The 24,767-nt window shown below is 43.4% G+C and overlaps 1 protein-coding gene across 1 annotated transcript in view; it reads left to right on the forward strand.

Moving 5' to 3' along the window:
- LOC138968051 (glutamate receptor 2-like) overlaps positions 1–24,767 on the forward strand; it is a 101,348-nt gene that overhangs the window by 65,614 nt on the left and 10,967 nt on the right. The window contains exons 6-15 of the mRNA XM_070340614.1: positions 347–483; positions 995–1,226; positions 2,695–2,802; positions 4,293–4,400; positions 5,223–5,432; positions 6,277–6,500; positions 8,451–8,630; positions 15,455–15,653; positions 17,416–17,663; positions 22,222–22,327. Coding sequence (XP_070196715.1) covers positions 347–483; positions 995–1,226; positions 2,695–2,802; positions 4,293–4,400; positions 5,223–5,432; positions 6,277–6,500; positions 8,451–8,630; positions 15,455–15,653; positions 17,416–17,663; positions 22,222–22,327 — 1,752 coding nt within the window. The remainder of the gene's footprint in view (positions 1–346; positions 484–994; positions 1,227–2,694; positions 2,803–4,292; positions 4,401–5,222; positions 5,433–6,276; positions 6,501–8,450; positions 8,631–15,454; positions 15,654–17,415; positions 17,664–22,221; positions 22,328–24,767) is intronic.

The raw sequence follows: 24,767 nt of genomic DNA on the forward strand, positions 1-24,767 counted from the left end.
TTCATGCGATTTTAAATTAAATGCAGAGGCATTTTTGCATTTTTTAATGAACAACAATTGTGTAACTTTAAACCTAGTTATACAAAGTTTATTGTGTTACTGGGGGACTTTTGTTTGTAAAAGTGGAAACAGATCACTTGATACTTTTCGTTAAAGTGAATTAAGCATCAATTTTTTTTCGCACTCGATAAACTTGCACACTTCCTAAATTTAAAAAAGTTATTTCGTAAACTTTGCCAATGATAAGTTAATTTAGTTTACTAGAGTTGCGTTTTCCACGCCGCTCGCATAGGTGCAGTCTTAATCGATTTTAATTTAAAAGTTCATCTTGTATCTTCCCCCCCAGGACATTGACAAGCTAGACCTGCATTCCTTTAAATACGGGGGCGTGAACGTGACGGGGTACCGCCTCCCCCTGGCCAAGAACCCCCTCACCACCACCTTCCAGGAGATACAGACAGGAGCCCAGAGACGCTACGGGATGTCCACTCTTTCCGTGAGTAGCCTTTGCAAGCACGACTTGATGCAATGTACGCGGCAATTTGCTTTGCTCCACCTTGGCTTAACACATGCACAGGCGTGGATATGCTGAAATAGTTACCACGTACGCGGGCATATATACACAAGTATACTCACACACTTACTCGCACGCTGGTACGCTCGCATGCACTCACGCACACGCTCAGGCCTTCAGATAAACCCATAGTAACGATTCTTCAGCAGCCATACCGACGGGGGGGGGGGGGGGGGGGGGGGGGCTAACGGAACAGTCTGTCCATTTCTCGTGTTTATTTCTAAAACAGAGATGCATAAAACTGTCTAAAGCAAAACGCAATAAATTCGTTATCGTGTGATGTGGCTTGCTCCTCGCTCTGACATGATTCCTCCTTTCTCGACATTGTGTCTGATAAATGTGGATATCACAGCCATATCTAACGATAACTAACAATATATCACACAACCACACAACACACCATCACTCCGTGTCGTGGAGAAGTGCAGTGCGGTCACTCAATGTCCAGACAGACGCTGCCCTGGCGCTGGACGGCCTGCAGACGGTCATCACTGCCCTCAACTCTCTCCTCAAGAGCGTGGACACTCGCAACATCTTCAAGACGTTCCGCCACGGCGAACTCTACAACAACAACACTCGAGGCATCCAGTGTTGGCGGCAGCCCGTAATGCCTTGGATGCATGGTGCTATCATCAAGGATTCTCTCGCTAAGGTGGGTGTGTTAACCTCGTGTTACTGTTTAACACAACGACAGGCGGGGCATCCAGTGCTGGAGGCAGCCAGTCATGCCTTAGATGCATGGCACTGCCGTCAAGGATTCTCGCGCTAAGGTGGGTGTGTTAACCTCGTGTTACTGTTTAACACAACGACAGGCGGGGCATCCAGTGCTGGAGGCAGCCAGTCATGCCTTAGATGCATGGCACTGCCGTCAAGGATTCTCTCGCTAAGGTGGGTGTGTTAACCATGATATTGTTTGACACAATAATATACAGCAGGAATATTGTTTGACACAATAATATACAGCAGGGGTATTGTTTGACACAATAATATACAGCAGGGGTATTGTTTGACACAATAATATACAGCAGGGGTATTGTTTGACACAATAATATACAGCAGGGGTATTGTTTGACACAATAATATACAGCAGGGGTATTGTTTGACACAATAATATACAGCAGGGGTATTTTTTGACACAACGACACACGGGGCATCCAGTGCTGGAGACAGTCAGCCATATGCCTTGGATGCATGGCACTGCCGTCAAGGACTCTCTCGCCAAGGTGGGTGTGTTAACCAGGGATATTGTTTGACACAATAATATACAGCGGGAGGTATTGTTTTCACTTTTGTGATATAACTGGTTTTTATATTTAGTCAAGTTTTGACTAAATATTTTAACATCGAGGGGGAATCGAAACGAGGGTCGTGGTGTATGTGCGTATGTGTGTGCGTGCGTGTGTGTGTGTGTGTGTGTAGAGCGATTCAGACTAAACTACTGGACCGATCTTTATGAAATTTGACATGAGAGTTCCTGGGTATGAAATCCCCGAACGTTTTTTTTCATTTTTTTGATAAATGTCTTTGATGACGTCATATCCGGCTTTTCGTGAAAGTTGAGGCGGCACTGTCACGCCCTCATTTTTCAACCAAATTGGTTGAAATTTTGGTCAAGTACTCTTCAACGAAGCCCGGGGTTCGGTATTGCATTTCAGCTTGGTGGCTTAAAAATTAATTAATGACTTTGGTCATTAAAAATCGGAAAATTGTAAAAAAAAATAAAAATTTATAAAACGATCCAAATTTACGTTTATCTTATTCTCCATCATTTGCTGATTCCAAAAACATATAAATATGTTATATTCGGATTAAAAACAAGCTCTGAAAATTAAATATATAAAAATTATTATCAAATTTTTTTTTTCGAAATCAATTTAAAAACACTTTCATCTTATTCCTTGTCGGTTCCTGATTCCAAAAATATATAGATATGATATGTTTGGATTAAAAACACGCTCAGAAAGTTAAAACAAAGAGAGGTACAGAAAAGCGTGCTATCCTTCTCAGCGCAACGAATACCCCGCTCTTCTTGTCAATTCCACGTGTTCTGTGAGTTCGACAGCTACTTGACTAAATATTGTATTTTCGCCTTACGCGACTTGTTTTTCTTGGAACTGCAGGTGAAGTTTGACGGGCTGACGGGACCGGTGCAATACAATAAACATGGTGTCCGGCAGAAGTATTCGCTGGAGATTATGCACCTCACGTACAAGACACCGCTGAAAAAGGTTGGTTGTTTTTTGTTGCGTGGTGTTTTGGTGTTGTATTGTCTTTGCGCTTGAAGTGTTGCACTTTTGAACACACTTTCTGTGACCGGTTTTGGTATGACATAGTATAAAACTCTACTGGCAGACGGTAGCACATGGTAAACACTTGTTGTACGCTAGTACTTACCATGTGCTACCTTTTGCCTCTACTGTACCACACTGTGCTTATAACTGGTTACACAAAGGGTTTTTTTCAAAATGGGAACACTTGAGTGTAGAGTGTAGTACAGGCAAATGGGAACACTTGAGTGTAGAGTGTAGTACAGGCAAATGGGAACACTTCAGTGTAGAGTGTAGTACAGGCAAATGGGAACACTTCAGTGTAGAGTGTAGTACAGGCAAATGGGAACACTTGAGTGTAGAGTGTAGTACAGGCAAATGGGAACACTTCAGTGTAGAGTGTAGTACAGGCAAATGGGAACACTTCAGTGTAGAGTGTAGTACAGGCAAATGGGAACACTTCAGTGTAGAGTGTAGTACAGGCAAATGCTAGGTAATGGTCTGTGTGTGTACTCGGTTAGTCTTTGGTTTTTTTCTTGTCTTTTTGGCAGTATAGCCGTGTTAATGCTACATACTTTTCAGCTGGCAAACGTTAATTTGACAGAAAATGGGCAACGAACAATGTCAGCAAGAGCTCAACGCGTTCCTCAAAATCCAGAAGCGATCATCTTTCTTAAATCTACCCTAAAAACAACTTTTCTTCTTCATATTTGCTCTTTTGTCCAACATGCAACAATTTACTTCTGCGTCAAAAAGAAGGGTTTGGGAAGAATACCGTATTATACAGTACGCGTGTATGCAGTGCGCTGTACCCTCCTACATTACTATACATACGTTATACCTACTATACCCACGTTATACCAACTATACCTACGTTATACCAACTATACCTACGTTATACCTACTATACCTAATATACCTACGTCATACCAACTATACCTACGTTATACCAACTATACCTACGTTATACCAACTATACCTATGTTATACCTGCGTTATACCTACTATACCTACGTTATCCCTACTATACCTACGTTATACGAACTGTACCTACGTTATACCTACTATACCTACGTTATACCAACTATACCTACGTTATACATACTATACCTACGTTATACCAACTATACCTACGTTATACCAACTATACCTACGTTACACCTAATATACCTACGTCATACCAACTTTACCTACGTTATACCAACTATACATACGTTATACCAACTGTACCTATGTTATACCTGCGTTATACCTACTATACCTACGTTATACCAACTATACCTACGTTATACCAACTATATCTGCGTTATACCAACTATACCAACGTTATACCTACTATACCTACGTTATACCTACTATACCTGCGTTATACCTACTACACATACTTTACCTACGGTATACTTACTATAGCTACGTTATACAGATCCATACATACGATATCTACGTTTCAGGTTGGTACCTGGTCAGCCGCTACAGGTGTTCTAAGCAACCTAACGGGAGGCAGAAACACCGGCTCAAACCTACCGTCCAACCGCACGAGAATTGTCACCTCCATCTTGGTGAGGATTTGTTTTTAAGGATAAGCGAAAGACCATGTTTCTTAGCCTTGTCGTAAGAAAGACCCCGAACACTACACTACTTGTGCTAAACATTACGTCGTATTCATTTTATTTGTGAATGGTATTGGATTTAAAGGCAAAGTGTATCGAGCTGCTCGTGCATACTTGTTATTCTTGTCCATGCGTGCACAGTCTCTGGGATATTCCTGAGCACACCTCAGTAAATAAGCACTGCTTAAAGCTGACAAAATCAAACGTCTAACCCTGTACACTGAATACTGGTAGTCATTTTACATCGTAACGTGAGAGTTACTTCTGAAACAACAATCAGTTGGGCAGAAGTAGGGATCTGTAACACGTACGGATTAGCTGATCTGCAATATAAACCAAATTTAAAACGTTGAATTGTTTCACTGGAAGCTGGCTGCGCATTCGCAAACGAAGAAACCTGTGGGTTTTTTTCAGTTCCCAATTCTCATTAGTGTATTCTGGAATGTGGTTCGTTCAAAATACAAGGCATTGTCTGCGAATGAAATGTCCAACATTACTCGCATGAATTATTTTCACTCAAGACAAACCCTTTCACCCCTTTTCAGGAGAACCCGTTCATGATGTCGAAAGGCAAGACAATGTGTGTGACGAATGTCCATAAAAATGCACACGACTCTGATGAAAAATGAACACTGAAGACAAACCCTCTCACGACATTTCAGGAGAACCCGTTCATGATGTTGAAATGCCCGAATGACGGCACGCCTGTGGTTTGAACGATATTGTTATCTCTGACGTATGTAGGATAAAAACCCTTTCACGGCATTTCAGGAGAACCCGTTCATGATGCTGAAATGCCCGAATGACGGCCTGCCGTGTATGGGCAACGACCGGTTCGAGGGCTACTGTGCGGACCTCATCGCCAAGATCGCAGAGATCGTGGGCTTCCACTACATCCTCAAGCAGGTGTCGGACCAGAGTTACGGCACGCGGCTCCCTGACGGTTCGTGGAATGGGATGATCGGAGAACTCATACGAGAGGTGAGTGTGGGAGGGCCTTGACTATGTAGGGACCACTTTGTGTTTCATGCTAATAACTTGCTTGTTTCCTTGTAAAGAAGTTTCTTGTTTTGCTGGATAGTTCTCTCTTCAGTTAAGCGTTCGGCCTAATTAGCTTATCTTTCAAGGCTAATTCCATTGAGTAAATGTGTGTACGCGCCTCCGGGACGGATCGTGGAATGGGATGATCGGAAAACTGATACGAGAGGTGAGTAAGGGTGTCGGGTAGCTCAGCTTGTGATCCTGGGGTCTTGGATTCGAATCTAGGCCGGGACGGACACGGGTCAACTTTATGTGCAGAATCAGAGACGGTATCCATGTCCCAGCCCCATGTCTTTCTGCCATAAGTGCAGGTGGTTGATTACACCTAATCACGCACACACCTGAGTGGCGCGACTCTTGTTGCTGCTAGCTTTCTACTGCGAGGAAGCGACCCAAATGTCCAAGCAAAGGGATAATAAATTAAATGTAATTAAATGACATGAAGTGTTTTGGAATGAAAGGAGAAGTTGGAATGATAGAATAACTCATACGGGAGATAACTCATACGGGAGATAACTCATACGGGAGGTAACTCATACGGGAGGTGAGTATTTGGATGAAATGCGCGTACACACATTTACTCTATAGAATTAACCTTACAAGATGTGCTTCCAAGAATACCAGACGAGGGGATTTTTTGCCATGTTCATGAGTCTTGACCTCTTACATTTGAATGTTGTTCGACCGGCGTGTTTGTACCTCAGTTACATAGTCTCTGTCCTGCTCTTGTCTATGGCCATGCATTCTCCGGTTTACCGAATTAAATCTTCATCCGTTCTTTCAGGAAGCAGACATTGCAGTGGCAGCCCTATCCATCTCGGAAGTAAGGGAGAGGGTGGTTGATTTCTCCAAGCCCTATCTCGACACTGGGACCTCCATCATGATCAAGAAACCGGACAAACAACAGGGCGGCGTCTTCTCCTTCAAGAGTCCGCTGTCGGACGTTGTGTGGATATCCATAGCCTTTGGTTTCCTGGCTGTCAGTATCGTGCTGTTTTTAGTCGGGAGGTGAGTGATTTGTGCATCTTTGTCTGGCTGTCTGGCTTTATTAATTGTTATCTGTCTGTCTGTCTGTCTGTCTGTCTGTCTGTCTGACAGAGCGTTTTATTGTGTGTTTGTCTGTGTATGTGTCTGTTGATCGGTTGATCAGCCTGTCTGTCTGTCTGTCTGTCTTTCTGTATGTCTGTCTGTCTGTCTGTCTGTCTGTCTGTCTTTCTGTCTTTCTGTCTGTCTGTCTTTCTGACGGTCGATCGGCCGGTCTGTCTGTCTGTATCTCTGTTTGTCTGCGCCTGTGGAATGAGAAATTGCGTCTGTTTATTTGGAATCCTCAGAAATAGAATGCGATCATCAAGCTATCGATTGTACTTGTTAATCAGACTAATTGTATCCACTCTGTTAAATCCTCGAGCCTCAGGCATGGTTAACGGAAAAAGTGTGTGGATTTTGCATTCGTTAAAGACACTGCGGGTACTTCTTGATGAATAAATGTATTGTGTGCTATCATGGTCAACGACTCTCTGTTTATGACTGGCAGGTTTAGCCCCTGCGAATGGACCCTCGTGCCACAGGTCTTGTTCATGGGAAACAGCTTGTGAATTTTGCATTCGTTGAAGACTTTTGCTTCTGATGGTACTTCTTGATAACAATACCTTTATCATTGCGCTTTTGAAATCAAGACATCTCTGTTATCTTACTCTATGTTTAGCCCGTACGAATGGACCTCTTGAGCCAATACAATACAATACAATACAATACAATAACTTTATTAATCTCTAAAAGAGAAATTACATTGCTGAGCGTTTGTGTCCGTAATAATAACATACATAAAACATTCAAAATAAACATTTGTTCTTTGTCCTGAGAAAATATAGTACATTGGTTATCACATAAGAAAGTATATTAAAAATAAATTAACATGCATTCACCATCAACAATGCACAAAAGAAAGTCAGCACCTTGCCGGTTATCACATATTGTCTAAGAGAGTAGAATGCAAAACAAAATCAACAATACTGAAACAATACAGAACACTGACCCCGTGCATCAGAGCGACAACACCAGCATCTACCGCCCCACCTGAGAATTGAAGATGTGAATTGCAGATGGAATGAACGAATTTCTGTAGCGTGTGGATCTTGCGGTTGGTTGTCTGAATCTGTTGCTCCTGTCTGTCCGTCTACTGTCAAATTCCGGTCTGAGTGGGTGCGAGTCGTCAGCCAAAATCTTCTGTACCTTGTCAGTCAGTCGTCGTTCATGTGTTGATGTGAAATTGTCCTGCTTCCTCCCAACCACCCCACTTGCTTTCCTGATGAATTTATCTAATCTATCCCTGTCTTGCTTGTTGATGTTGCCACCCCAACACACGGAGCCAAAGTACAACACACTATTGCACGTTGAAGTGTAAAACATCTGAAGGATTTCTTGTCTGATGTTAAAAGACCTGAGTTTTCTCAAAAAGTACAGGCGAGAGTGGAGTTTCTTCACAAGGGCATCAGAGTTTGGTTTCCATGTCAACTTATTGTCTATAATCACCCCCAAATACTTATACTGCTCTACCTTCTCTACGACCTCCCCCTTGATCACTATCTCCCTGTGTACATGTTCCCCCCTCCTGTTGTCCATTATCATTTCCTTTGTCTTCCCCACATTAAGCTCTAAATAGTTGTTTTCACACCACCCCACAAACCTATCTACCTCCTGCCTGTAGTCAGAGTCGTCGTCAACAGTCAGCAGTCCGGTCAGTCCAGTGTCGTCAGCAAACTTGGTTATGGGGCAGGAGTCACTAGAACTTCTGAAATCTGCTGTGTAGAGAGAAAAAAGAAAAGGTGAGAGTACTGTGCCTTGTGGTGCCCCTGTTGACTTGCTGAAGACTTGTTTCTGATGGTACTTCTTGATAAAAAGTAACCTTGTTATGCGCTTTAGGGATGACACACTGTCTTTTTTCTTATTAATGTTTAGGTTCAGCCCATACGAATGGACCCCCGAGTCGCGAGGGGAGGTACCGCAGGGGGAGGAGGTGTATGTGACAGCGGAGGGGATGATCGTGGACCCCGGAGCCTCCAACCCCTTCACTCTCGACAACACGCTCTGGTTCGCCCTGGGCGCGCTCATGCAGCAAGGCTCCGATATCTACCCCAGGTTGGTAGACCCTGTGGAAAAAATGTGCTGATTTCATCTGTGCTGTGTTGTTGCTGGTTATATGTTGCATGTGTACCCTTTTGCATCCAATCCCTGCACTCTCGACAACACGCTCTGGTTCGCCCTGGGCGCGCTCATGCAGCAAGGCTCCGATATCTACCCCAGGTTGGTGGACCCTGTGGAAAAACTGTGCTGATTTCATCTGTGCTGTGTTGTTGCTGGTTATATGTTGCACGTGTACCCTTTTGCATCCAATCCCTGCGCTCTTGACAACACGCTCTGGTTCGCCCTGGGCGCGCTCATGCAGCAAGGCTCCGACATCTACCCAAGGTTGGTGGACCCTGTGGAAAACTGTGCTGATTTCATCTGTGCTGTGTTGTTGCTGGTTATATGTTGCATGTGTACCCTTTTGCATCCAATTCCTGCGCTGCTTCCATGGGGTCGCCTTCACGCGGCGGGAGCGTTTAAACAGAGCTACCCCACCCCTTTACTTCTCTTCTTTTGTCTTATTTCTGCCTTACCAGTCCTTTCACCTATATTTCCTTCCAAGAAAACTCTCCCTACTATTCCCTGCAGTTTTCCAATTCTTTTCTTGTTGTCTTATTTCTACCTGACTGGATCCATCACCTTTATTTTACTTACCAAAAGTCTTCTTTTCCACATCCTTATTTCTCTGCACCCCGCATGTCGTAAGAGGCGACTAACGGATTCTGTTTCTCCTTTTACCCTTGTTAAGTGGTTCTTGTATAGAATATAGTCAATGTTTGTAAAGATTTTAGTCAAGCAGTATGTAAGAAATGTTTAGTCCTTTGTACTGGAAACTTGCATTCTCCCAGTAAGGTCATATATTGTACTACGTTGCAAGCCCCTGGAGCAATTTTTTGATTAGTGCTTTTGTGAACAAGAAACACTTAACAAGTGGCTCTATCCCATCTCCCCCCTTTCCCCTATCCCATCTCCCCCCTTTCCCTCGTCGCGATATAACCTTCGTGGTTGAAAACGACGTTAAACACCAAATAAAGAAAGAAAGAATTCCTGCGCTCTTGACAACACGCTCTGGTTCGCCCTGGGCGCGCTCATGCAGCAAGGCTCCGACATCTACCCAAGGTTGGTGGACACTGTCAGAAAGGTCGCTGGTTATATGTTGTGTGTGTACCCTTAGGTCTCCAGTCTTCTCTCTTGAGAACACCCTGTGGTTCGCACTGGACGCGCTCATGCAGCAAGGCTTCGATATATACCCCAGGTTGGTGAACACTATGAGAAAAACTGTGCTCATTTCATTCGGTGTTGGTGCTGGTAATGTTTTGTATGTGGACCCTTGAGAGTCTTCTCACTCTTGACAGCACCTCGTGGTGTGCACTGGGCGTGCTCGTGCAGCAAGGCTCCGATATCTACCCCAGGTTGGTGGACACAGCGAGAAAATCTGTGCTGATTTAATTCTGTGTTGGTGCTGGTTATGTGTTTTATGTGTACTCTTGAGCTTCCAATCTCTCTTGAAATCACCGTGTCGTTCACCGTGGGCGCGTTCATGCAGCAATGCTCCGATATCTACCCCAGGTGGGTGGACACCGTGAGAAAGGTTGCTGGTTATGTATTGTATGTGTACCCTTGCACATCCAGTCTTTTCACTCTAGACAACACCTTGGAGTTTACGCTCGTGCAGCAAGGCTCCGATATCTACCCCAGGTGGGTGAACACCGTGAGAAAGGTTGCTGGTCATATGTTGAATGTGTACCCTTGAGCATCCAATTCCTTCACTCTTGATAACACTTTGATGTTTACACTCATGCAGCAAGGTTCGAATATCATCTGGGTTGAAAATCCCACGCGTGTTTTGTACGAGTGTGTTTTTACGTGTATATAGCTATTCTGATGGACACGTGGGGGAATTCGGGGGCTGTGATTGGATGGTCTCACACATCCCTTTTCCGATCATCAAAGCATAACGATACAAAAGTTGGCCATTTTTGCCGATATCCAAACGATATCGGCAATAACAAAGACGCGTGGTTCCGGTTTCTTCCACGTGTATAAAGTACACGCATACCTCGCCAGGTTTGTTTCTGTCAGTCTGTGACTAGTCGACAGACGATGCCATTTGCTTTGTGTGTGTTTTTGTTGTTGCTTACTGTACATGACATACATTACGTGTAAAATCCAGTTCTTTAACAGGCAACAAACCTTGCAAATTTCCAGAAGCTGCAATCTGAAGCGACCTACTTCGGATTCTAGCAGACGATCTCTCCAATGTTTAACACAAAATCAGCAAACTCTCCTGTCACATAGAACGTCCATTGTATAGTGCAATGTTGAAATGAAGTTACCGGTCTGAAACATTTCGTCGTTTCTTCTGAGACAATCCTTGTTCTCTTATCATCTACAGATTTACCGCTGTCTTCACCACGCGAATTCCCAACAGAAGTCAGACTTTCGAACATACAATCTACGTAGGCAAGCATGATACGTCATGACGTCATATGATTCCTAACATATTGACGTAATGCTGAGCATCCGGTTATCTCGAGTTTTCTCCGTAATACATGTCCGGGGTTTTTTCAATGTTCGGTTATTTCCGGAACCGTCGTCTGCAATCAACGACATGGACCATTCTGGTACTTGTCGCTGACAAAAACATGATTCTAACACAGAATTTAATGTCAGAATAGCTATATAAACGCTATTGTGTTTTCAGCGTAGCAATAGGGTCCGATATTTAGACTCGAACAAGTATAATGCGACTCGTCTTCGACTCGTCGGCATTATACTTGTCTCGTCTAAATATCGGGCCCTATTGCTACGCTGAAAACACAATAGCTGTTAATAACCGTTTTTACCCCGATATTTAGGCAGCCATACGCATCTTTCGGGGGATATTCGATTCCATTTGATTTGGTTTGGTTTGATTTGATTTGATTTGATTCACTGACTTTTCACTTGATAGATTCGAAACTAATTTCTGTGCTACGTCATTGACGGACTATTTTCTCTGGCACCCATGTTAAAGGGAGAGTGCAGAAGCTAGGATGCTTCTACTGCAGTTCTTGTTTCTTGATGTTACGGTTGACCGCTCGCATGCAAATCGGTTAATGGACAAAAACCATCGGACTTTTCGGTTCAGTGACCACACGTGATTATCTGGACGCGTGTCTTGCTGAATGCATTGATTTGTACAGACAGCTAAAATTACATTTTCTTGGAGAAAATAAGAGGGCAAGGGCAGTGTACGACCTGTGTGCATTCCACGCAACGGTGCGTAAGTTACCTGTTTAGAAACTGGGATTCAGTTATATATATATATATCTCCATGCATGCGTCAGAATTAGGATTGAGCTAAGGATAAGGAGAAGGATAAGATTCATAAAGACCTGTCAGGTTACCCTCATGGAAATTCGGGCTGCTTTCTCCCTGGGGAAAGCGAGCTGCCATACAGTATACGGCGATACCCATATTTTTTGTCTGCATGCGTGTATTCATGTTTCCAAGGCCTGAGACTTTCGCTGTGAACTTGGGTTCTTTATTGTGCGCATGCGTGCACACGGGGGTGTTCGGCCACCGAGGAGAGTCTGCACGATGTTGACTCTGGGAAATAAATCCCTCGATAAACGTGGAGATCGAACCCACGCCGATAGCGACAACTGGTTTTGAAGCCAGCGCCGCTACCGACTGAGCTATTTCCGCAGCTACCCATCTATCCATGAATGCGTCCAATCTAGAATTGAGCTACCCATCTATACATAAATGCGTCCAATCTAGAATTGAGCTCTCCATCTATCCATTCATGCGTCCAATCTAGGATTGACCTATCAACCTATTCTGCATGCGTCCAATCTAGGATTGACCTATCAACCTATTCTGCATGCGTCCAATCTAGGATTGACCTATCAACCTATTCTGCATGCGTCCAATCTAGGATTGACCTATCAACCTATTCTGCATGCGTCCAATCTAGGATTGACCTATCAACCTATTCTGCATGCGTCCAATCTAGGATTGACCTATCAACCTATTCTGCATGCGTCCAATCTAGGATTGACCTATCAACCTATTCTGCATGCGTCCAATCTAGGATTGACCTATCAACCTATTCTGCATGCGTCCAATCTAGGATTGACCTATCAACCTATTCTGCATGCGTCCAATCTAGGATTGACCTATCAACCTATTCTGCATGCGTCTACTCTTTATTCCTTCCTGACCCCCGTTCTGTCCTTTTTACATTTAGTCAAGTTTTGACTAAATGTTTTAACGTAGAGGGGGAATCGAGACGAGGGTCGTGGTGTATGTGTGTGTGTGTGTATGTGTGTGTGTGTGTGAGTGTGTGTGTGTCTGTCTGTCTGTGTGTGTGTGTCTGTGTGTCTGTGTCTGTGCGTGTGTATGTGTAGGTCGATTCAGAGTAAAATGCTGGACCGATCTTTCTGAAATTTTACATGAGAGTTCCTGGGTATGATATCCCCAGACTGTTTTTTTCATTTTTTCGATAAATGTCTTTTATGACGTCATATCCGGCTTTTTGTAAAAGTTGAGGCGGCCCTGTCACGCATTCATCTTTCAATCAAATTGATTGAAATTTTGGCCAAGCAATCTTCGACGAAGGCCGGACATCGGTATTGCATTTGAGCATGTAGGCTTAAAATTAATTAATGACTTTGTTCATTAAAAATCTGAAAATTGTAATTAAAATTATTTTGTTATAAAACGATCCAAAATTACTTTTATTTTATTCTTCATCATGTTCTGATTCCAAAAACATATAAATATGTTATATTCGGATTAAAAACAAGCTCTGAAAAAAAATTAAAAAAATTATGATTAAAATTAAATTTCCGAAATCGTTTTAAAAACAATTGCATCTTATTTCTTGTTGGTTCCTGATTCCAAAAACATATAGATATGACTACGGTCATTGTGAAAAAATGCAGTGCGTTCAGTTTCATTCTGTGAGTTCCACAGCTTGACTAAACGTAGTAATTTCGCCTTGCGCGACTTGTTTACATTTAGTCAAGTTTTGACTAAATGTTTTAACATAGAGGGGGAATCGAGACGAGGGTCGTGGTGTGTGTGTGTGTGTGTGTGTGTGTGTGTGTGTGTGTGTGTGTGTGTGTGTGTGTGTGTGTGTGTGTGTGTGTGTAGAGCGATTCAGACTAAACTACTGGACCGATCTTTATGAAATTTGACATAAGAGTTCCTGGGAATGATATCCCCGGACTTGTTTTTTATTTTTTCTATAAATACATTTGATGACGTCATATCCGGCTTTTTGTAAAAGTTGAGGCGGCACTGTCACACCCTCATTTTTCAATCAAATTGATTGAAATTTTGACAAAGCAATCTTCGACGAAGGCTGGACTTTGGTATTGCATTTCAGCTTGGTGGCTTAAAAAAGTCATTAATGAATTTGGTCATTAAAAATCGGAAACTTGTCCCAAAATTTTTTTTAAACGATCCAAAAACAATTTCATCTTATTCTTTGTCATTTTCTGATTCCAAAAACATATACATATGTTATATTTGGATTACAAACAAGCTCTGAAAATTAGAATTATGAAAATTATGATTAAAATTAATTTTCCGAAATCGATTTAGAAACAATTTCATCTTATTCCTTATCGGTCCCTGATTCCAAAAACTTATAGATATGATATGTTTGGATTAAAAACAAACTCAGTACGCTAAAAGAAATAGAGATACCAAAAAGCGTGTTATCCTGCTCAGCGCGACCATTACCGCACTATTCTGGCTTGTCGATTTCACTGCCTTTGCCACGAGCGGTTCCCCCCGCGGGTTAGGGGGAGTCCCATATTGGTTGGGACGAGAAAGAATTTACCCGATGCTCCCCAGCATGTCGTGGGAGGCGACTAACGGATTCTGTTTCTCCTTTTAACCTTTTTAAATGTTTCTTGTATAGAATGTGGTCGATGTTTGTGAAGATTTTGGTCAAGCAGTATGTAGGAAGTGTTGGGCCCTTTGTACTGGAAACTTGCATTCTCCCAGTAGGGTAGTGTATTGTACTACGTTGCAGGCCCCTGGAGCAAATTTTTGATTGGTGCTTTTGTGAACAAGAAACAGTTGACAAGTGGCTCTATCCCATCTTCCCCCTTTCCCCGTCGCGATATAACCTTCGTGGTTGAAAACGACGTAAAACACCAAATAAAGAAAGAAAGAAAGCCACGAGCGGTGGACTGACGAAACTACGAGTATGCGGTCTTGGTGAAAAAATGCAGTGCGTTCAGTTTCATTATGTGAGTTCGACAGCTTGACTTAATGTAGTTATTTCGCCTTACGCGACTTGTTTCGTTTTATCCACGTTCTGTGTGTCACTTTCGTTCCGTGTCTTCTGTTTTCATGACTTCTATTTTTCCTTTCCTCTTCTTTGTGTTGTTTTTTCCTTCCATTCTTCGTTCCTCTCTCTCTCTCTCTCTCTTCCGGACTTATTTTTGTCCGTGTGGTTGTACGTTCTTTCCCTGCTTGTTTTGTGTGTGTGTGTGTGTGTGTGTGTGTGTGTGTGTGTGTGTGTGTGTGTGTGTGTGTGTGTGTGTGTGTGTGTGTGTGTGTGTGTGTGTGTGTGTGTAATTCGAACTTTGATCTGAATTTTGATTGAATCGCGAGTTTGATGGGTTTTCGTCGAGTTAACTGTCAAAAACCAAAATTGAAAAAACAAACAATGTAATTTATGACAAAACGAAACATTCCTAGGTACGTCGTCCTAATGTTGTGTCATAAATTGAATGTTCCAATAACTTGGCATTTTTATTTTTTATTCTGAACTTTCGAACGTAAGCAGTCTAGCTGGTACGGATGTTGTCAGTCCCTGCCTTTCCTTCCAGGTCCATATCAGGCCGCGTGGTGGGGTCAGCGTGGTGGTTTTTCACACTCATCATCATCTCGTCCTACACGGCCAACCTGGCGGCCTTCCTCACCATCGAGCGCATGCACATGCCCATCAACTCTGCAGACGACCTGGTCAAGCAGCGAGAGATCCGATACGGTACAGTGGAGAATGGATCGACACAGCAGTTCTTCAAGGTCAGCGAGAGTCGTATGCATTTTAGAGCGCTTCCTTCCCTATGTTTATAAGGTCCTAAAATTCGTATCCATTAGACCGGTTACTTGTATTTGTTTATCAGATCGTAAATTTCGTATCCATTAGACCGCTTACTTGTATTTGTTTATCAGATCGTAAAATTCGCATCCATTAGACCGCTTACTTGTATTTGTTTATCAGATCGTAAAATTCGTATCCATCAGACCGCTTACTTGTATTTGTTTATCAGATCGTAAAATTCGTATCCATTAGACCTGTTACGTGTATTTGTTTATCAGATCGTAAAATTCGTATCCATTAGACCGCTTACTTGTATTTGTTATCAGATCGTAAAATTCGTATCCATTAGACCGCTTACTTGTATTTGTTTCTCAGATCGTAAAATTCGTATCCATTAGACCGCTTACTTGTATTTGTTTATCAGATCGTAAAAATCTTATCCATTAGACCGCTTACTTGGGTTGAAAACGACGTTAAACACCAAATAAAGAAAGAAACCGCTTACTTGTATTTGTTTATAAGATCGTAAAATTCGTATCCATTAGACCGCTTCCTTCCCTTTGTATCTATATCCGATCTTACAGTACATAATGCCCCAGTTGTTTAAGATGTTCAGCGAGAGTCGTGGGAGCTTTGTGCAGTGTTTTCAAATAAAGACGACCTTAAAACAACCACCCGAAGAACCGACCAACATTTGTAGTCACTATGGAAAGTTAAATTATATAGAAGAAAAGTTGGTCTGGAACGGTGGAGAACGGGTCCACACAGCCGTTCTTCAAGGTCAGCGAGAGTCGTATGCATTTAGATCGCTGACTTCCCTTTGTTTCTATATCAGATCTTAAAATAGCGCTCTGACTCATCTGTAGAAGATTTTCAACAAGAGTCGTCGGAGTTTTGTGCAGCGTTTGTATATACTGTACCACCTGTCTATAACCACTACCCGAACGACCGACCAACATTTGTCGCTTTAAACAGGTAGTCGCTATGAAAAGTTAAATTGCATTGAAGAAAAGTTGGTCTGGGACTCGAAACAGCAGTTTGTCAAGGTAAGGGAGAGTATTCTTTAGAGCGTTTACTTCCCTTTGTTTATCAGATCTTAACATAGCGCTCTGCCTCATCTGTTTAACATTTTCAGCGAGACTCGTTGGAGTTTCTCGAAGCGTTTTCAAATACAGTCTAACCTGTCCATAACGACCACCTGAAGGACCGACCGACAGTAGTCGCTTTAAACGGGTGGTCGCTTTGGAAAGGTAAATTAAATAGAAGACAAATTCGCCTGAGATCCTTCAATGTGGTCGTTTAGGGCAGGTGGTCTCTTTCAAGAGGCGATCGCAAGGGCATGTTGGACTCAAGCAAATGGACATGAGCGAATGGACATGTCCATTGCATTTGTATGGTTTCGTTTTGATCGCCATGGCAGGATAGAACAATTATTCTTGAATTCTGAATTATCCAAAGGGAAGTCCGATGTCTTGCCCGTGCCTTCCCGAGACAGAGCCTGTTGGCAGTATGCCTGTAAGGGAGACAGAGCCTGTTGGCAGTATGCCTGTAAGGGAGACAGAGCCTGTTGGCAGTATGCCTGTAAGGGAGACAAGCCTGTTGGCAGTATGCCTGTAAGGGAGACAGAGCCTGTTGGCAGTATGCCTGTAAGGGAGACAGAGCCTGTTGGCAGTATGCCTGTAAGGGATTAGGTAATACGATTAATTGTGAAAGTTCAGTTGGGTTTTCTTGTTTTTTCTTCAGGAGTCTGAAGTGGTGGTGTACAAGAAGATGTGGAACTTCATGAAGGAGGCCGAGCCGAGCGTGTTCACCAAGTCAGTGGGCGAGGGGGTGAAGCGGGTGAGGGAGAGCAAGGGCAAGTACGCCTTCCTGCTGGACGCCGCCATGAACGAGTACCACAACCAGCGCAAGCCTTGCAACACTATGAAGGCGGGCCGGAACCTGGACGACAAGGGCTACGGCGTGGCCACCAAACTGGGCTCAGATCTCAGGTGAGGGTCAAGCTTAAGGTGGTCAGTGTCTTAGCCATCAAAGTTTTTTTTCTCATCATCTCAGGCGAGGCTCAACGTCATCCGTATCTAAGTCTAAGTTTCCAGCAGGATATGTCTACATTAAACGCTTAATTTGCGCCATGTTTCACGGCTTCAAGATCTTTTCAACCTGAGATTGCGGGCCTCGTATGCACTTGTTTATGTTGTCATGAGCACACACACACACGCGCACACACACACACACACGCACGCACGCACGCGCGCACGCACGCACGCACGCACGCGCACACACACACACACACACACACATACACACACAACACACACACACACACACACACACACACACATGCCCGAAAAGAGTGAGGGGGAGTAAGAAACTCGTCAAGCACTGCAATCAAGTTGTATTCGTTAGAGGATTGGGCCATGTTGCGACGGGTGATTGCACTGTATATCTGTACCAGAACTGAGTGACAAAAACACTCAGAGTGCACATTTTGGGGTGGGGGGAAGCGGGGGCAGGGGATCGATGTTGCGTGAAAGTAACGTCTGGTACGCCTTCTTTGAGCTCAACATTGCCTGTCTGACTGTGAGTTAGAAAAAAAGGAAAGAAATGTACGTGGGAGGTTTTGACACAGAGGATGCAGAGGGTTCAGAGAGCACACATACAATGGTACGAAGACGTCAGTGCGTGGGCGAGAGAGGGAAGCGTTGGGCATAGAGAACGAGTGGCGTCATGCGACAGGTTCACGTTAAAAAGACCCACAAGGTGCTGATGAGTGTGTGTGTGTGTGTGTGTGTGTGTGTGTGTGTGTGTGTGTGTGCGTAGGCGTGTATTTGTACCCATGTTTCCACAGGTTTGGTTGCCTAAATCACCATAAGGCAACCATCCACACGTGGATGGCAACCTAAACTCTGGATGGCAACCTAATTGTGTGGATGGTCGCTTCATTTAACACCGTTAAATTGACTTTTTTGACGGAAAGAATGTCATAACAATGTTCAAAATGACATTCTTTCCGTCCACACGTGTGGATGGTTGCCTTATGGTTAAATTGACACCGTTAAATTGACTTTTTTGACGGAAAGAATGTCATAACAATGTTCAAAATGACATTCTTTCCGTCCTCTATAGGCGACGAAATAGGTCAAATTTTGTGCATTTTTTAGTGCAAAATTCTTCGATGCCGGAGCGAGTACTGCACCCAGTGCTGTTGTAGTGCAAGTGCACTAGAAAGGCACTACACCCAGTGCCGCCTCTTAGGTAACCATCCACACTTTAGGTGTGTGTGAAGCCGTGACTCACTGTCTGTCTGTCAGTGTGTGTGTGTGTGTGGGTGTCGGCGTTGAGGAAATGAGAATGAACACAAACTGAAAGCGACAGAATATTCATTGCCAAAATGTGTTTTATGAATCATCCATAATTGTTTCGTCCAGTTTCTGACCTCATTTGCTGCCGTCTCTCAGCGCACCTCAGACTGCTGTGTGGGAAAAAAGTAAAGGTCCAGGTTTATTCTCCTGGGGCACACCCACGCCAAACCAGATGCCTCTTCCTTCCTGGTGCACCATATGCACTGTCTTCCTATTCAACAGCGTAGGCCAGGATCAATCCGTGCACCTCATTGCTGATCAAAGGCGGGCAAGGAGCATTAGAAAAAAAGAAGAAAAAATGAATTAAGATACATTTTGCAGAGAGGGATTTGGATTTAAAAGGCTAAAGTTTTCTCTTGGAGTTTTAAAGCCGGAATCCCTTTTCATCTTTTGGATTGAGTTTACTAAGTAGACGTGTAAGAATTGAAAAAAAGATGCATGTTCCGATGACAAATCCTAGGTTTCTTTTGAAGGTAAGCTTCTCGTAATCCGTACAGTACAAAAGGAATGCAAGAACTTTGTGAGACCTAAGTAGATTAGACCCAGGCTTAGGCAGGGATGACGTTAAGAGTTGTGCAAATAGTAATGTACGTGCGCACAACAACCACATTAAAACAAATCTACTCATTTTCATTTATCACAGTTAAAACAAATCTACTCATTTTCATTTATCACAGTTAATACAAATCTACTCATTTTCATTTATCACAGTTAATACAAATCTACTCATTTTTATTTATCACAGTTAAAACAAATCTACTCATTTTCATTTATCACAGTTAATACAAATCTACTCATTTTCATTTATCACAGTTAATACAAATCTACTCATTTTTATTTATCACAGTTAAAACAAATCTACTCATTTTCATTTATCACAGTTAAAACAAATCTACTCATTTTCATTTATCACAGTTAAAACAAATCTACTCATTTTCATTTATCACAGTTAAAACAAATCTACTCATTTTCATTTATCACAGTTAAAACAAATCTACTCATTTTCATTTATCACAGTTAAAACAAATCTACTCATTTTCATTTATCACAGTTAAAACAAATCTACTCATTTTCATTTATCACAGTTAAAACAAATCTACTCATTTTCATTTATCACAGTTAAAACAAATCTACTCATTTTCATTTATCACAGTTAAAACAAATCTACTCATTTTCATTTATCACAGTTAATACAAATCTACTCATTTTCATTTATCACAGTTAAAACAAATCTACTCATTTTCATTTATCACAGTTAAAACAAATCTACTCATTTTCATTTATCACAGTTAAAACAAATCTACTCATTTTCATTTATCATAGTTAAAACAAATCTACTCATTTTCATTCATCACAGTTATTACAAATCTACTCTTTTTTTTTATCACAGTTAAAACAAATCTACTCATTTTCATTTATCATAAAACAAATCTACTCATTTTCATTTATCATAGTTAAAACAAATCTACTCATTTTCATTTATCACAGTTAAAACAAATCTACTCATTTTCATTTATCATAGTTAAAACAAATCTACTCATTTTCATTTATCACAGTTAAAACAAATCTACTCATTTTCATTTATCACAGTTAAAACGTCACAAACTCTAATATTTCCAGAAGCAAAATTAACTTTCTGTTTATTTTCGTTTTGTAATCCGAAGCGTTGCTTTCTTGCACCAAATGACAGTTAGAAAATCTTTCCTTTGTGACATACACATTTGTTTACACATATACATGCTGCCCCTAATGGTTTTGCCGTGAGGGCGTAAAACTTATACATATACATGCATGACCAAGTTAGAGCTAATGGCAAGGGGATGCAACTCGTTTGTTCATTCGTTGCTTCTTATTATCTCACACGCCATGACACTTGTTCCGCATAATTTTCTCTTGGACATTGATAGGCTTCCAATTGAAGCTTGGACATTGATAGGCTTCCAATTGAAGCTTGGACATTGATAGGCTTCCAATTGAAGCTTGGACATTGATAGGCTTCCATGGGACATTGATAGGCTTCCATGGGACATTGATAGGCTTCCATGGGACATTGATAGGCTTCCATGGGACATTGATAGGCTTCCATGGGACATTGATAGGCTTCCATGGAACATTGATAGGCTTCCAATTGAAGCTTGGACATTGATAGGCTTCCAATTGAAGCTTGGACATTGATAGGCTTCCAATTGAAGCTTGGACATTGATAGGCTTCCAATTGAAGCTTCGAGGTGATGATCGCGGATTGACACCCTACCAAGGCCGCATTGAAGTCTGACGGACCAAAGCAACGGAAAAGTTAGTTCATTCATTCCTCTTTCAGACACAACAGACATATATATACGAAAACAAAAGTGTTTCTGATTCACGGAGTCCTTAGTTGAGACCAAAGTCGACTTCGCGAAGTCTGCTTACCAAACACTCAGTGCTAAAGCTCTGTGCGGCCAGCTTCGCGAAGTCTGTTTACCAAACACTCAGTGCTAAAGCTCTGTGCGGCCAGCTTCGCGACGTCTGTTTACCAATCACTCAGTGCTAAAGCTCCGTGCGGCCAGCTTCGCGACGTCTGTTTACCAATCACTCAGTGCTAAAGCTCCGTGCGGCCAGCTTCGCCAAGTATGATTCGCAAAGTCGACTTGGCCCGGTTAAGGACAGGCTTTAGGCAATGGGAGGGCGTCAATCCATTGTCCAGTCAAGGACAGGCTTTAGGCAATGGGAGGGCGTCAATCCATTGTCCAGTCAAGGACAGGCTTTAGGCAATGGGAGGGCGTCAATCCATTGTCCAGTCAAGGACAGGCTTTAGGCAATGGGAGGGCGTCAATCCATTGTCCAGTCAAGGACAGGCTTTAGGCAATGGGAGGGCGTCAATCCATTGTCCAGTCAAGGACAGGCTTTAGGCAATGGGAGGGCGTCAATCCATTGTCCAGTCAAGGACAGGCTTTAGGCAATGGGAGGGCGTCAATCCATTGTCCAGTTAAGGACAGGCTTTAGGCAATGGGAGGGCGTCAATCCATTGTCCAGTTAAGGACAGGCTTTAGGCAATGGGAGGGCGTCAATCCATTGTCCAGTTAAGGACAGGCTTTAGGCAATGGGAGGGCGTCAATCCATTGTCCAGAAGAAGAAGAAGAGAAGCACCTTGCCACCTATTGGTGGAGCAGCACGCACCATATGATTGTGTTATCACTGCTTCCAGGGCAGCCATCAACATCGCTGTGCTAGAACTGCGGGAGGTGGGTGAGCTGCACAAGATGGAGCAGAAATGGTGGTACGACAAGGGGGAGTGTGGCAAGAACGTCAAGGTGGGTCACGTGCATATGCTTCGGACTGAGGTTTGGAAGGTGTTTCTCTCTCTCTCTCTCTCTCTCTCTCTCTCTCTCTCTCTCTCTCTCTCTCTCTCTCTCTCTCTCTCTCTCTCTCTCTCTCTCTCTCTCTCTCTCTCTCTCTCTCTCTCTCTCTCTCTCTCTCTCTCTCTCTCTCTCTCTCTCTCTCTCTCTCTCTCTCTCTCTCTCTCTCTCTCTCTCTCTCTCTCTCTCTCTCTCTCTCGTGGAGAGAAGACGTGTTTACAAGTGCTCCGCTATTCTTGCGTTTTTGACAGGGATATCGTACACTGTCAGCGCCCATTTTCATATGTGCTTTTTTGTGACGATGTGGACTACACTATGGTGAACTTTTCTATAGCTTTTGTTCACACATGGCGGTGATTTTTGTGGAATTGTGTTTTTCAACTATGCCATCACTGTGCTCTTTGTGAGCGGGCTGCTGGGTCAGCCACGCTTGGCCACGCTTGACCGGCGCCACCACCTGGCTCTGGACAGCTCAGCCGCGCCTTATCAGTATCCCATCTTATCTACCATCCCCCCGACTACGCCGTTTCCGTGTGCGCATAGTAAACATGGTCTGGTCTCTGAGGCGTGTGTGTCCGGTCTGCAAGACTCTCTCTTCTCTTCAACTTCATCTTGAGGTGTCATAAGATGATCTCGAGGATGGGCAGTGTAATTATGTGAGTCGCCGCCGGATACATCTTGGGCCTCTCGCCCACAAGCTTTCATGCTTTCTTAATCCTAACCAATTATGTGATTTTATCTCGCTCAAAGGCCACGAGCACTGTGTTATTTTAACTCTGCAGCTTAGTCCCATGGCCCTGCACACTTGTAACTTGCAGGACTGGGTCCCCAGTGTGGACATCAAAAGGGACCCAAATCAGCTAACTTTTACAGTACCTTTAGAGTTACTCGCACTCACAAGACAGATTTTATATAAACGATATGGATATGACATTCGTAGCAAGCCTGGTTTTTATGTTGACTGGGTGGACGAAGCCGACAACCCTACCCGTAAGCTAAGTGTTGTAGACAGTTCTGATCTGGAAGACCAACGTGTACTGCCTTCGGAGCTGTTTCGGACCAAAGTACAGGTAAGGCGTGACGGCATTAAATGCATCACCGTCACCCTCTATTACACGACAGGCACAGTTCTGGTGCAAGGGACCAAGTGTAATGTATGGCGAGACGAGGAATTCGATGCCATTGTTTCCTGCATCAAGGCTGTGTCTGCCCTCGATGCAGCCAACAGAAAAGCGTCGATGACGGAGAAGCTGTCAACTATGCGCCTCCCACCCACTTCACACGCCTCCAACGCCTCTTCAGGTCAAACCGCGACCACTAAACCTGCAAGAGCGTCTCGGCGTCTGAAATCTCTCGGTCCCGACAATGCCTCACTCGAGAGTATTAATGAAGACTCTGAGCTCGCTCTTGCACCTTCATTGGACAACTCTTACACTCCACCCCCCTCTACTGCAGCACTCACTGACTCATGTGACATAAGCCCCGAAGGCACAGTGACACCTGTTCTTCCCCAAACTGAACAGAGCTCGACCTCTTCTCCCACATTCCATGGGAGTGTGACCCCATCGGCTGACCTTGTCAAGGCGACGCAAGAAGTCACAATCGTGTCGGACGGAACAAACGCTGAACACTCCTCTTCTCTGCTCGTGGACCACCCTGAACTTCGTGATGAGTTCATGTCCCTCATCGAGACAGCGAAGGCACAAATAAAAAGCGACCTTAAACACCACATTAACACGAAATGCAATAAATTCAACGACACACTAGCAACCATGAGGAAGGAGATGACTGAGCTGAGCAAGCAAAACCATACACTAAAGTCTCAGCTTGGTGACTTGAAAAGGCAAAACCAAAAGCTAGAGAAAGAGGCTGCAAACAGGAAAGAAAAAACAACAACAACAACAACAACAGAGTCACAAACAGCTGTAGAAGCTATACCCGCTCAAGTCGATGCGGGTGTCGAAACGTTCAACAGGTTTGAAGCGCTGAACGATGAGGTGGAAACAAGTTCAGCTCTACCTAAGAGAGTCACTCAGCCTGTACTACAGAATGGCGCTGACACGAATGAAGAGTCTATCAATATCACACGAGAAAACAAACTGCGTCTATCTGCTGCGAAACTTCAGTCTCCCGACAACTTAAATCCACGGCAGCAGCTGGCAGAGCTCCGAGTAGCTTCTTCAACCACTCGCGTGCTGCTCGGTGACTCGGTGATGAGAACTGTCAGAGAAGAACTCATGTTTCCCGGCAAAGCGTCCCAAAACCTCAGTGTGTCGGGCCTCTGTGTGGACGATTTAACGCACTGGTTGACCAACATTCCACAATCCAAACAGGTTCAACTAGTAATCGTCCACATCGGGGTCAACACTTGCCGACACAACACCATCACAGAGAC

The sequence above is a fragment of the Littorina saxatilis genome, linkage group LG6 (assembly GCF_037325665.1).
Source record: "Littorina saxatilis isolate snail1 linkage group LG6, US_GU_Lsax_2.0, whole genome shotgun sequence".
NCBI classification, from domain to species: domain Eukaryota; kingdom Metazoa; phylum Mollusca; class Gastropoda; order Littorinimorpha; family Littorinidae; genus Littorina; species Littorina saxatilis.